Source organism: Diplotaxodon limnothrissa, linkage group LG16, assembly GCF_057381915.1.
Source record: "Diplotaxodon limnothrissa isolate DT_005_m linkage group LG16, D_limnothrissa_male_GT1.1, whole genome shotgun sequence".
NCBI classification, from domain to species: domain Eukaryota; kingdom Metazoa; phylum Chordata; class Actinopteri; order Cichliformes; family Cichlidae; genus Diplotaxodon; species Diplotaxodon limnothrissa.
Genome location: NC_140611.1, coordinates 17481407 through 17494252, shown reverse-complemented (window position 1 = coordinate 17494252; position 12846 = coordinate 17481407). Strand labels below are relative to the sequence as shown.

General features: G+C 39.0%; 1 protein-coding gene across 1 annotated transcript in view; it reads right to left on the bottom strand.

The window, feature by feature from the left end:
• The window catches only part of impg2a (interphotoreceptor matrix proteoglycan 2a), a 25508-nt gene extending 14200 nt beyond the window's left edge, over window positions 1–11308 (bottom strand). The window contains exons 1-12 of the mRNA XM_085374273.1: window positions 11230–11308; window positions 10899–11129; window positions 9630–9796; window positions 9516–9541; window positions 9370–9402; window positions 7808–7854; window positions 7421–7485; window positions 7178–7333; window positions 6079–6137; window positions 5930–5950; window positions 2393–2604; window positions 199–242 (exon numbers count right to left, since the gene is read on the bottom strand). Of these exons, the coding sequence (XP_085230399.1) occupies window positions 199–242; window positions 2393–2604; window positions 5930–5950; window positions 6079–6137; window positions 7178–7333; window positions 7421–7485; window positions 7808–7854; window positions 9370–9402; window positions 9516–9541; window positions 9630–9796; window positions 10899–11129; window positions 11230–11308 (1140 nt within the window). The remainder of the gene's footprint in view (window positions 1–198; window positions 243–2392; window positions 2605–5929; window positions 5951–6078; window positions 6138–7177; window positions 7334–7420; window positions 7486–7807; window positions 7855–9369; window positions 9403–9515; window positions 9542–9629; window positions 9797–10898; window positions 11130–11229) is intronic.
• Window positions 11309–12846: the final 1538 nt, after the last annotated feature.

Sequence of the window (12846 nt, the reverse complement as noted above, 5' to 3'; positions counted from 1 at the left end):
GCACTGCAGTCTCTGCCCAAGAATAGCAGTGGATTATTACAGCAAGAACCAAACTAATCCTCAAAGCTTCACTTCATCCTTGCTAGTGAGCTCATCCCCTACCTGCGCTGGTGTAGTCTGGATAACAAATTCCAAGCAGCTGGATCGCCTGGAGAGAGATTGTTTTCATGATAGCTGTGGAGGTAACTTGTTACTCACCATGGCTCCGTCTTCAGTGTTGATAGAGTGAGGAATCTCAGACACTGTGGAACCACAGAAGAAACAAACATTAACAAAAACTGACATACAACACACAAACGTGCCAAATAGCCTAAATATTTCTGCCTGCCGGCATATTCAAAATTCTGTTAACTGTTAGTGTTTCAGCACAGACTGCCTGCTTTTTGACGGCGTCACCTCCAGGGGTAAATATCTACAAATCAGTGCTAAAATCTGGAATAAATATCAGCCACTGTGGTCCAAGGCTATTAATGCATCACCACCAAGGCAAAAAAAACAAAGCCAAAGCTGTGTCTTTAAGTCCCCAAGCCACATGTGTCAGCCATATGAGAATGTTTAGCCATCATTTTAGATGTCACAGCCTATAACTAATATGGAAATGAGAGGGCATCCATCTTTAAAAGTGCTTGCCTTTGCAGTAAACTAATGACCTGCAGTCTTTAAAAACACAAGGCTGAAGAAATCTCACAGGAGATTTCTTTAATTATATGTTAACGTATAATTAAATGACCAAAGTAAAAGGTAGGTAGGATATTGACTGCCTGAGTTTTTAGGTGGCATATTTAAAAAAAAAAAAAAATCATTGTGTAAAGGTGTCTGTGATTGGGTGAATGGGATGAGGTCACAGGTGAGGCAACGTCTGTTTGGCTAAAGACAAAGATTTCTCCATTGCAGTGTCGCCAACATTTAGACATGTTGACTACTCAGTAGTAGTTACTGCAATATTACCATCTGCAACTTTGTTTTCACTTTGTGAGTCTGTTTGCATCTCTATGTTGAGATCATTTGGGGAAAATGAACAGCTCAAAACACTTACTGCAGCAGAAACTACCACAAAGCTGGCTGCACAGCTGGATCAACTCCTTTGCAAGACGGACTGTAGTTGTATATGTACTCATGGATTGGAAAGAGACATTAAAGACAGACACAAGGGATTCAAACAGCCTATTATTGAAATACAGTATGTATTGTTTTGTTTTCTTTTGTTTTTAATCAGACCTGACCTGTGATTCTGTATATGCAGTTTTTATATCCCACTGTAGTCTCACAGGACTGGCTTATAGTTTCAGTTGGACCAACCAAAGTTTGTGACCCAGTTTTGCGCTGTTGTCACATCTTGGCAAAGTCTACAGACAACATAAAAAATTGCAAAAGTACTCAAACAGTCTTTGAGATAGTTCTTGCCACAGAAGGTGTCTCCAGGAGCATATCTTGCATGGATAACACATTCACAGACTCACAAGGTTAAAATAATCCCCGCTTCAGTCTCTCAAAACTCAGACATCTGCATAAATATGTAGAATCTGTAGGCAAGGGACAGGATTTGGGGGGATACGTAAAGTAGTGTGAATGCTATTGATCAATATCTATGATAAACTTTAGAGGAAAGCAGGTAAACAGTCCATGTGGAGAACAAAACAGCAATGACATTATTGCAAACGCACTGATTAACAATGACTGTATGTTTGTATTCTCTTATTGTATTTTCAGCATCATGGTGCACTGTGGGCAATGTTATTATCACATATCGACACTTCAAAAAAACATAGGGAATAAAATAAACCATATCTTTGCTTTGAATATGCCTGCTTCCAGTCTGACCATCTTTAAAGGAGAGCAATGCTAAGTAGGTGAAGTCAATTTTTAAGAGTTCACTGTGAAATCCAAAATATGTATGCCCAAAAAAAGAAAGGATTACAGTAAAGCCTAAAAATCTAAAGCTCAGATTTCAAACATCCTTTCTGCTGAGTTCTCCTTTGCTGACCATTTAATGACGAGGATTTAACTGACACACTGAATAAATACACAGTTCCTATAACTGATGACTGTTATTTGTCCATTAAAAATGGCCCAGTTGTGGGACTGAAACTTGTCTCTGTCCATTTGACAGAAAGAGAGTCAAATAAAAAAACAGATGAGACTATTAAAAGCCTGGAATGTTTTCTCAAGTGACGAACGGTGTGTTTTAATATCAGTGCAATGTCAACAGCGTCTCTATTTGACATGACACATGTAGGTTTGCCCTGCGATGCACGCACCACCTTTTCCAGTGCATTCCCAGTGACTCCACTGCCATGCTGGCAAAATAAATCTCTGCAGTATAGTGGAAATATGAGCGTATCAGTTTAGGGAATATCTTTAGGAAGACTGGCAGTAATGCACATCACCTTACCACTCTCCAGCTTTTTGTCATCTAGGTCTTCAATGAAAATTTTGTTGTCCTCACTGATGGTGAGGACCACAGTGGGGTGCTCCTTGAACTCCCGATAGGAGTTCTCCACTTGGTTCGACTGTAGGGTCAGGTAGTTCAGTTGTTCAGCGGTCACTCCTGCTCCATTCACCACCACTGTGACGGCATAGTCCACCACCAAACCACCAAACCTGCTGACACAAGTATGCTGTTGTTATATTATATCAAGTTCATATAGTGATCCAGGTTAGGCCTAGGGACAATTTTAATATAATTTTCCTATATTTTGGGCAACTGCACTCTCATATTGCAGGAACAGCACCATGCAGGACAGACGAGCTCTACAGAGGGTTGTGCGGTCAGCTGAGCGCACCATCTGCTCCGAGCTCCCTGACCTGCACTCAATCTACAGCAGGCGGTGCTGGACCAAGGCCAGGAAGATCGTGAAGGACCTCAGCCATCCCAACAACAGACTGTTCTCTCTGTTGAGGTCAGGAAAGCGATTCCGCTCCCTGAAGACCAACACAGAGAGACTGAGGAGGAGCTTCTTCCCGCAGGCGATACGGTCTCTCAATCACACCACCACACAGTACTGACCCACACATATGGTTCTTACACACACACTGGACTTTCTGGACATTGTTTTTGCACAACACTGGTCACTATATTCTTCATTTCCAGTTAATACTTGTACAGCTGCTGTTATTGTGTATATATTTATTTATATTTAGATTTCTTCATACATTCTTATATAGTTCTATATTGTGTATTGTGTATTTTGTTGTACAGTTATTTTATTTTCAACTTTAATTTATATATTTTATCTTATTCTTCCCAGTTAAATTTACCCTTCATTCTAATTTGTGTTGTACAGTTATTTCATTTTTAACCTTAATTTATATTTTATTCCTTCCTAGTTAAATTTACCCTTTTTAATTTTGCATATTTATTTCCTATCTTATTCATAGCCTTTCCTTTTTTTGTTTTCTTTAGGTCACGAGTAGTTGTCCAAGCATTTCACTACATATCGTACTGTGTATGACTGTGTACGTGACAAATAAAATTTGAATTTGAATTTGTACTTATGTTATGCTAATTATGATTGAATTCTTCACTATAAATATATTACGTTATTGATAATCCCCACCTCTAATCTCTCTCCTTTAAAGCTCCCATTACCGCTCCACTACAGCAGCGAGTTTAAATATTTAATTTAAAATAAGCAGAGAGGGTTTCTCATGCATTTTCATGACCAGTATATTATTATCCCATTCAATAGTTTACATTTATCCTTTGCACACAATTACACTAAAGGTATTAGAGGGAAAGAGGAAGAAAATTGTTCAGGCATTAGCTTGATTTAATGATAAACCTTTTTTTAAAAATTGTAGAACGCTAACATATGACTGATGAATCGTGTGATTTATTCTTGCTTGGAACGCAGGAGTGTGACTGTATAGCGCTAAAGGAGCCGAGTCAGCAGAATGATCAATATCATCATAATAAACATGGAAACCTCACAAGAGATTCCAGAGCCTGGAAAAAGCCATCTATCAGGCTTCATTTGACTACTGGGAGCCCTCCATGTCCATGCTGACCTAGTTTGTTGGGTTACTGGCAGACAGCTGAGCATGTGCTGACCCAAAGTCAGCCCCATTTAGAAGGAGATCCAGTTCACAAAAGGGCAGTCAGGCAGCGCTCTGCTCCTGCTGTGCCTTGTAAGTTGGAGTTAGAAGTTGCATGCAAGGTTGATTACAGCAATAAATTCATTTCTTACTCACCTATTTAATGTATAGCCATAATTTCATGAATAAATAATATTCAGAGTACAGTTACCAAAAAAACTAATGACTGCTTCTAACTATTATAACTATGTTTATTCAGGTATTGAATGTGAGCAAACATACAAGGTATATAAACGTTGATTTCATTGCACCTCAACAACAAACTTTGTACCCTACAACATTTATCAGGCCTTTTGTATTTACAATTTTCTACACAGATTCATACATTGAATAATAAATGAATACTTCAAACAGACGACATGTGTTGTTTTCTCTTGTTTTCCAGAGGTTGTGAGAAACACATTACTCTCAAATCTTACTGTTAAATATGAAGCCCTGACCAGTTAGCGTAGCTTAGCTGTAAACAGCAGGGAAGACTGTTTTTATACAACCCCTTTGCAAAAAATGTTTTGGCGCTGCGTAAAATGTAAATTAAAAACAGAATGCAATGATTTGCGGATTTCATAAACACAAATTCACCGCTGTGTAAACAATCTTTAAAATGCCTGTGAACTGAGATCATGTCCACGTATGGCTTCTTTTGTGGATGGCAGAGCTTTAACCTGCATTTGTGGATGGTGCTGAGGAAATGTTCTGGAAACGTTCCCGAGCTCTTGCATTAATTTCCATGAAAGAAATGGGCTATTTTCATGCAGTGGCATTTAAGGGCCTGAAGACCAGGAGCTTCCAATACAGATTTTTGGCCTTGTCCCTTGTGCACTGCCAGTCTTTTTATCTTTTGGTGGTATTATTCCATCAAATTCAAAATTATTTAATATTTGTCATGAAATAGCCTCACTTTAAGTATTTGATATGTCTCCTGTGTTCTGCCATGACTTAAATATGGATTTATGGATTTTTGTGTCCCAACCCTTTACACAGCATCATAAATGTTGTGGAATTGGGTTTATATGTCCAACGATAAAATACCAGCACACCTAAAGCTCAATAATCAGTGCATAATAGCCAATGTGTTTATTCTGCACACACAATAAAAATGTCTAACAAAGTTGCATTTTATGAAAAGTTATATCAAAGCTTCTAGGCGCTGCTGGATTTAACGATTCCTGGAAGTTCCTCGTTCTAGTCAACGATCCAGCACAGCATATTGCAAACTAAATTCTTAAACTGTCATTTATCCCCTTCTGCTTTTGTTCAGCTCAAACAAACCAGTTCAGTTTAGCTTTCCAAATAGCCATTTCCCTCTGTTTCCAATTTTTGTTAAGCTAAACTAACATGGTGCTGGCTGAAGCTTTTGTACCAGTCCCACATAAGCATGAGACCTCTCATCTAAATCCCCATGAGGGAACGTACAAGCAGATTGTTTGACCCTGCATTCTGTTTGTTGTCCATTCACTTGCCTTTTGTAATTCCCTTATTTTTCTCCATTTCACCACACAAACAGGTTATTTTTGCCGATAACTCCACTCATTTCCATCCTTCCAGGTAAAGCTCAGATTATCGTCTCTATACAGGAGCACCTGCTCACTTGGTTCGACCCACCCTGATCCCACTTAACAGGTGAGTGACTGCATTAAGTCCATTAACACAGGCAACTAGTGACACAGCTTAACACGTGCCCACGCTCACAGGTAAACACAGTGTGAGATGAAGCTGGGGTCACACACATACACAGCTCTAGTTAAGGTTGATAGGGATCTGTGGGCTTAAACACAACACAGGATGGGGAGAGCTATTCAAGGTCGAAGTACCAGAGCAACTACTGATGACTCACCCCTCTGCGCCATCTTGCGGCCTGTGTGAAACAAGCGAGATCTGTTAAACTTCTGCCGAGAGCTCAAATCACGATACAAGTATTACAAAAAGAGGCGGCTTTAAAAGGCCATTTGTTCTGACAGCCATAATCATTGGAGAGAAGCTGACCTGAAGTCAGTTACAGACACACTTTTAAATCCAGGAAGCCCCTGCAGAGCGTCTTCTATCTGCAAAGACAAAGTTGACCAGGCATCAGAGTGGAAACCGCAGTTAATTTGTTTCTTATTTCGAGTGGTTTACAATGAACTTGCTTGCCAAAATAAATCTCATTTATTGTTCCAAAAGGACTTGTTTCGTTCAAAGTACTCGAAATGTCGTCCCCGGATTATTTTCCTTAAAAGACAAACTGCTCATAGAAAACAGCTTGTAGTGGTTTTCAAGGCCTTGCTTCACCACACTAACATGAAAAAAGAAATAGATATAGTCGTGTCGTCCTGCAGACTCACTGACCCAGTTTATTAAATCTTCCAGAGATGAAGAAGTATGCGTACAGGTCTCCAGGGTCTTTCGTCTGCTGACTTCTCCTCCACTTCCTCTTTCTTTACACTCATTTACCATCAGTCCCTATCTTACCCTCCACTCCACTTTTCTTCTTTATCTCTTCAAGGCACGCAAACTTGCTTGTATGCATGACGTTTCTTGCTATAGACTACAGTATGTCAAGGTGTGTGCAGATGTTAGCTGTCCAGGAAATCCCCGCAGAGAATAAAAGCAGCTCAGAAATCAAAAGAAAAAAAAATACTGAAAGCATTCATCAAATGCAAAACACATACACGTGTGTGCACAAAAAAATGCACCAAATTGTCTGTTTAATGTTTTCATTTGCAAGGTTTTGTGCATCCGCTGCCAGGGAAAAGGCCTGTAGGCATGTTTACTGAATCTTCCAAGTACCTGTAAAACCACTGGATACCTGTGCAGCGGCGTGCATGTGCGGAAGTTTATGTATTCCCAAGACATGAGTCATGAAGCTGGATTTTCAGCACATTATTATTTCACCCTAACCAACTGTGTATCATAAAGTCAGTGTGTTTTGAGCTCTTGCCTAACAGTTTGAGTTTAACTACTGCTAAAGTGCGAGTTATTAAAACTAACAGTGCTTCAATCACAGACCATAAACCAGTAGATATAGAGAGTCCAGGCCAGCGCCAAGGCTCAGATGGGAGATATAAAGGGAAACAGACATGAGGAGCCAGAGCTAGAGGCAAACCTTTTCAGCGAGCTGTCTGCTGAGTGTTTGGTACTGGAGGCTGGCCGGATCAGCAAGGCTCTCGTTGTACATTTCTCCTGACAAGAGGATGCTTAGCTCCACAACCTGCTCCAGCGGAGCAGGAGTAGGCGGTTGTACGGTTATATCATTGTAAAGCTGAGTAGTGAGAAAGAGATAAAGACGCACTTTAGTTAAGGGCAAATGATCAATCCCAGTCTGCAAGCAAACTGTGTTTACACTCACAGGACTCTCCTCTACTCCTGGTGAAATGGCAGGGGAATCCTCCTCCTTGTTTTCAGCTGTGTCTTCTAGGTGGTTAAGTTCATATGCAAAAGAAAAAGGGATTGTCGGTTTATTTGAGGTGGATGTCAGCTTAAACGTTTGGCAAGTGCCATGATTAGTGATAGTTATATGGATTAGACTGTCCTTACCCTGACTTCTTGCTAAATCTAAGGGTCAGCTGACCTAAAGCCAAGTTCACATACCGAGCACTTAAGGATGCACACTCCAAAATACAAAACTGCACACTAGACACGGGCCAGACACAAAAACAGCAAATCTATATCAGGGTGGTTAAATAAAAGGGGGATTTTTGCTACAGATGCCAGTATAATCAGGTAAAACACTGACCTAGCTCAGGAGCTTCAACGGATTCTGGTATGTCTGGTGTTGGAGTGCTGTGAAACACAGGAGGATCATGTTAGCGACGCCGATACAACGTTACACAATTATGATATAATAAAAAGGCAATAAGCACAACTATTAATGGCTTATGCACACTGCATGTAGGGTCGGAATAAGAAGTTAATGGAAGCAAATCCAGTTTCCCAGTGTCTGAAAATTATTGAAGGTTAGATTTTTGTCTATTAATTTAGTTTGTTAAAAAAGATTTAAAAAAAGAGGCAAAGACTGAGATCCAAGCAAGTCAGAAGCAGTCAAGCTATTTGTAATTGTTTATTTAAATTAGATAAACTGTTGCACCATTGGCTAACAGGACTCAACCATATCGATATATAATCACTACACTAAAAAAATAAATAAATAAATTATTTCTTAACTTCCTTTCAACTAATTTAATTACTTGTATATTTTGTATGCAATTTTGTTACAGAAGTACAGAGTAAAATGTTAAATTTATGGAATCTTGTCAAATGAAATGTACTGGATTTGCATAAATTTAGAGCATCTGAATAAATAAACCTTTGATTTTATATATTTCACATGAATTTGACTTTGTGTTTATTGGGGGGTAAAAAAAAATATTTTTTTAAGTGTGCTGTTCAAATGAGCTGTAAAAGATAATAATTATATTATTCTGGGGGGAAAAAACATGTGATTCATGTGTTTACCAAATACCTTCAAACATTTGGTGAAATCGATGCTGTTTATACAACTGTGAATGTTACTGCAGACACATTGTTTGGCATTTCTGGGCACGATGGGAAACATGTGATATCCAAATCATGTGCATGTTGCTAACATTTGATTGAGGACTAGGGGAGATGCATGTATTACGAGGTCCTAACTTTCAAAACCAAATTTTGTACCAACTCAAACTCACTAACCAAGAAAAGGTAAACATGTTCCACGTTCAGTAATTTCAGGTTGATTTCTCAAAGCCTTCAGCAGATACGTCAACGATTTTTTTTTTTTTTTTAATTCCCAAGATAATCCTGAGTCAGTTTTAGGACGGCTGGTTTAGTGGTTTCTGTTTAAAGCGTCAAAAAAAATGTTTTTATGAACATGGTGAAACAAAATGGGTTTTTTTAATAAAAATCTCATATTCTTTAAACATCAGACAGCAAAGATGTAGCTGGAGTAAGAAAAAATAAAATGATGGAAGACAGCTGACCTCAGGCCAAGCCATTTTACAGAACACTGCAAAGACAAACTGGAGTTTCAGAGTCTGAGTCAAACTTCATGTTTCCACATGACATGAATAATAAAAAACGATGAGAATTATAACAGGTACGGTTGTATCTCAACAGCTTCTTTGCTTGGACCCCTGTTAATATTATCATTTAAAGAGAGAACTCAAACAGACAGTGAGCATAAAGACACATACCTAAATCTATGACACATAAATGAAAAAAAAAAAAAGAAGCCAAAACAAATAAATGTGAAAAATCATGTTTGATAAGTGATGAGTGGGAATATGAACAGGTAAGGTTGAAGAGCTTTGACAACCTTACCTGCACATATGTTGCCAGGACCTGGTGGGCTCACTACAGATAGTGGTAAAAGTGACACATTTACAAAACACAGACTTAATAATGAGATCATGAACGCATCATTAAAAGGTCACTTTGGGGAAAACAAAGCAGAGAGTTTCTTTTACCTCTTCAAACTGGGCAGCGACATTCTCTGGAAGTGGAAAACAGTTTCATGAGCCAGCTCCAGAGAAAATCATGTTTTGTACTAATCGCATATCATTTTATTGTTATTTAGTTACCTTTTTAGCCAGAGTCTGATGCTCCTCTGACGTACTAAAGTAGCTGCCAATATCCCGTGCAGAGACTATGCCCTCCTGACATCGACTCATCCAGCTTTGGTACTCTTCTTGCTCTGGGAGGCGGTCCCAGAAGATCTTAAATGCCTCCCATATGGTCTCCTGGCACACTGGTTAGACCAGAGAAAGACAGCACCCTCTTAAAAAATTTATCTGGAGAACTTTCTTTCATAGTAATGTTTTCCAAGTTATTTTTATTGGGGTGAAACTTGAACCCTAACTTAAATGTATGCTTGTTTGACAAGGAAACCACGACACACGTTCATTAGCTGAGAAATAAGATCATATTTTATGAGTTTGACTCATTTACAATCTTGATATCATTAGTTAGAGTTTCTGGGGGCCCAAGCTAAATCATAAATCTATCCATTTCCACGTTGATGTCGTGATATAACTCTCATGAGTCAGCCTACTGGGCGCTGATCCAAAATCAGTGCACAGACATATGCTCCAATCTTCTTCTCTAATTAACAGTGTCCACAAGGCTGCAGTGATCACTTCTAAATCCATATCTAACTTGCATAACAAACCTGCCCATGCACACATATAAGAAAGAGCTAAATGTCTGTTTTTACTGTAACTTTTGGCTTTTTAGAAAAAATCTTTTTTTTTGTTGTTGTTTGTGTAATATTTGTATTTTTTGTCTGCGTGAATTGCTAATTTCATGAACTATTCCAAGCGAAGTACTTTAAAGCAGCATTACCTACTAATATGCAACTTGGCTGTCAAATTGCATTGTGGGTTATTGGTAGATAATATAAAAATATATAATGCAGTGCTAAATTGTGCAATAATCCTTTAAAAGCACACCAGAACTCGTCGGCAGGGCTGGTAAGATGCAGTGTAGGTAACAACGGCTTCTTTTAATGGAGACCTGATGTTGTGTAGATGCTACCAGTGTGTGTGGTGTAATGTTATTTCAGTAAATGAGCCCAATAAGTGGAGCAATCTGTTTTGATACAAATCTAATGAAGTCTAATTGAGTCTGATGGATCTTATTGCGTAAACACAGCAAAGGTTAACTCTCTCGTCCACTGGAGAATTAAATCTTTTCACACTGTAGACACGCAAAGGGGAAGATACAGAGGGGGCAATCTCTCAAAATCAGTTTGTTTGTTCTTTTTGGTGCCATCTTCACACCTTGGTGTGACAGTGACAATGAAACTCCATTTACAATATTCATTTTTAACACCGATTCACACTGGGTCTTACCTCTGAGATGAAAGTAGCTCAGATGGTTTGCAAGGACTTGCTCGGCGGTCTCTTGCGCGCACAGTTTGACTCCACTTGGAAAAAGGATGTTCCTTTTCTGTCGAGAGATAACCGCGTGGCTCTCACGCGATGGCTTCACCTCAGATATGTGAGTGATGCGTGGAAACACCACAGGCTCCTGAGTATAAGGCAGATCAAGGTATCCCATAGAGGAACCTTCCATCATTGCATCTGGGGTGCACAACAACAACAAAGTTTAAAATATAGAGTTTGTGTGTGCATTTAGGTAAGTAGTGAACGCTTGATTTTTAAGTCAACTAATGCCACGTACCTGTCTTTAGGTCCAGAAATATGACCATTAAACCAAACACAGCAGGGTAGAAAACACATTTCCACGAGAGGATGCTCATGTTAAATCCGTGATTGTGCTTAGATCCGTGGCCTTGGGAAAGGATCAAGGAGATACGTGTTTCGTCTCAAGTCACGCAACAGCAGTAGGACAAACTGAGTACGAGTTTGCATATTTCAGAATTCTCCAAAGAAGACCCCAAAGAATAAGAGAAGCCCAATCACAAACCATTTGCTGACACAGTCACACTGTGGGCTCGCGCTTTCCTCTGTGCCCGGGGAGAGGTGTTTCCCATGGTGCTGAGAGGACAGCTCCTGGCTCAGGTTGATAGGCAGATGGCACTTGAGAGAGAGGAGGATTTTTTAATGCTCTCTAATCCTGTTTACAGTAAGTCTTTTAGGAGAGCTCACCAAGAAGTTACTGGAGCAACACTGGGAGGGGAGGGTACTTAGTGTGGAGGAAACGTGGTCAGAGAGGAGGTAACAATGGCTACATAAAGGCCAAAGAGCAGCCACATGTACTCTATGTATGTAGAGGAATGTGAGGCAGGTCAAGGATTGAGTTGGCCATTAAGGTCATTTTGGGGGGAAAAAAAAGAGTCCCTTTAACTGGCAGTCACCCAGTTAAATGTGCACTCAGACTCATGAGCTCAAGAGATGACATTTAGCCACTTGCTATTTCGATGGGGTTTAAACAGTTTTCAAACTGGAAATCTGCTTCTTCTTGCCTTTGAGTAGACCAACTTTTTGTAGCATTTACAAAGAGTGTTTGAACACACATTTGGAGGTTGAAATTAAAATAATATGATCCTTAAGCAAAAGTAAGTATATTGTTAATTATTGTGATATTTAAAACGTGGGTCATGTAATCTCTCATATAATCTTAGATTTGCCTAAAAATGTGAAATTTTAGCTTCATATACCAAAATGCTTTGGGGTTTGTTTTTTTTACTTTTTAAAATCTGAGGCATCATCAAAACAAACAAGCAAACAAAAAATGAATAATAAACAATCTTTAAAAAACTCACATTGCTAAGGACATTTAGTGATACTTTCTGGGACGCAGGTAAATCTCAGAATAATTTGAAAAAAGAAAAAACATGAAATTCTTAGTCACAAACTAAGATCATACTGGATTGAGAAAATATGTGCAGCATATAGTTTAACTCAAACAGAACAGAATGTTGGAGTTTCCAGAATTTCATATCACAATTCCTAGGTGACGTCTTTCTTAACACCTTCAGAAAACCTCTCTGAAGATTTTCAGAGTTTTCAGTTTGAAAACTCTTACGTTGCCTTGTTGGGTGACAACGATATCCCATCACCCTTTAATGGCTGTGGGGTAACAAGAATCCACTACTGACAATAACATAGCGTGTGTACCAACTCACCAGTCAAAATAAAACGCTTCACAATGCACCAGTTTGTAAATCATTCTTCACAAGGACCAGACTGGGCTTATTAACTTAAGCAATTTAGTTTCAAATATAAACAGCAACAAAAAAAAGACACATCAGAACAAGCATCATTTTTTCTACAAGTTTTAATATACAAATGAAACCAAATGTATTTTGGAATCAGTTTCTGTACATTCATCTGA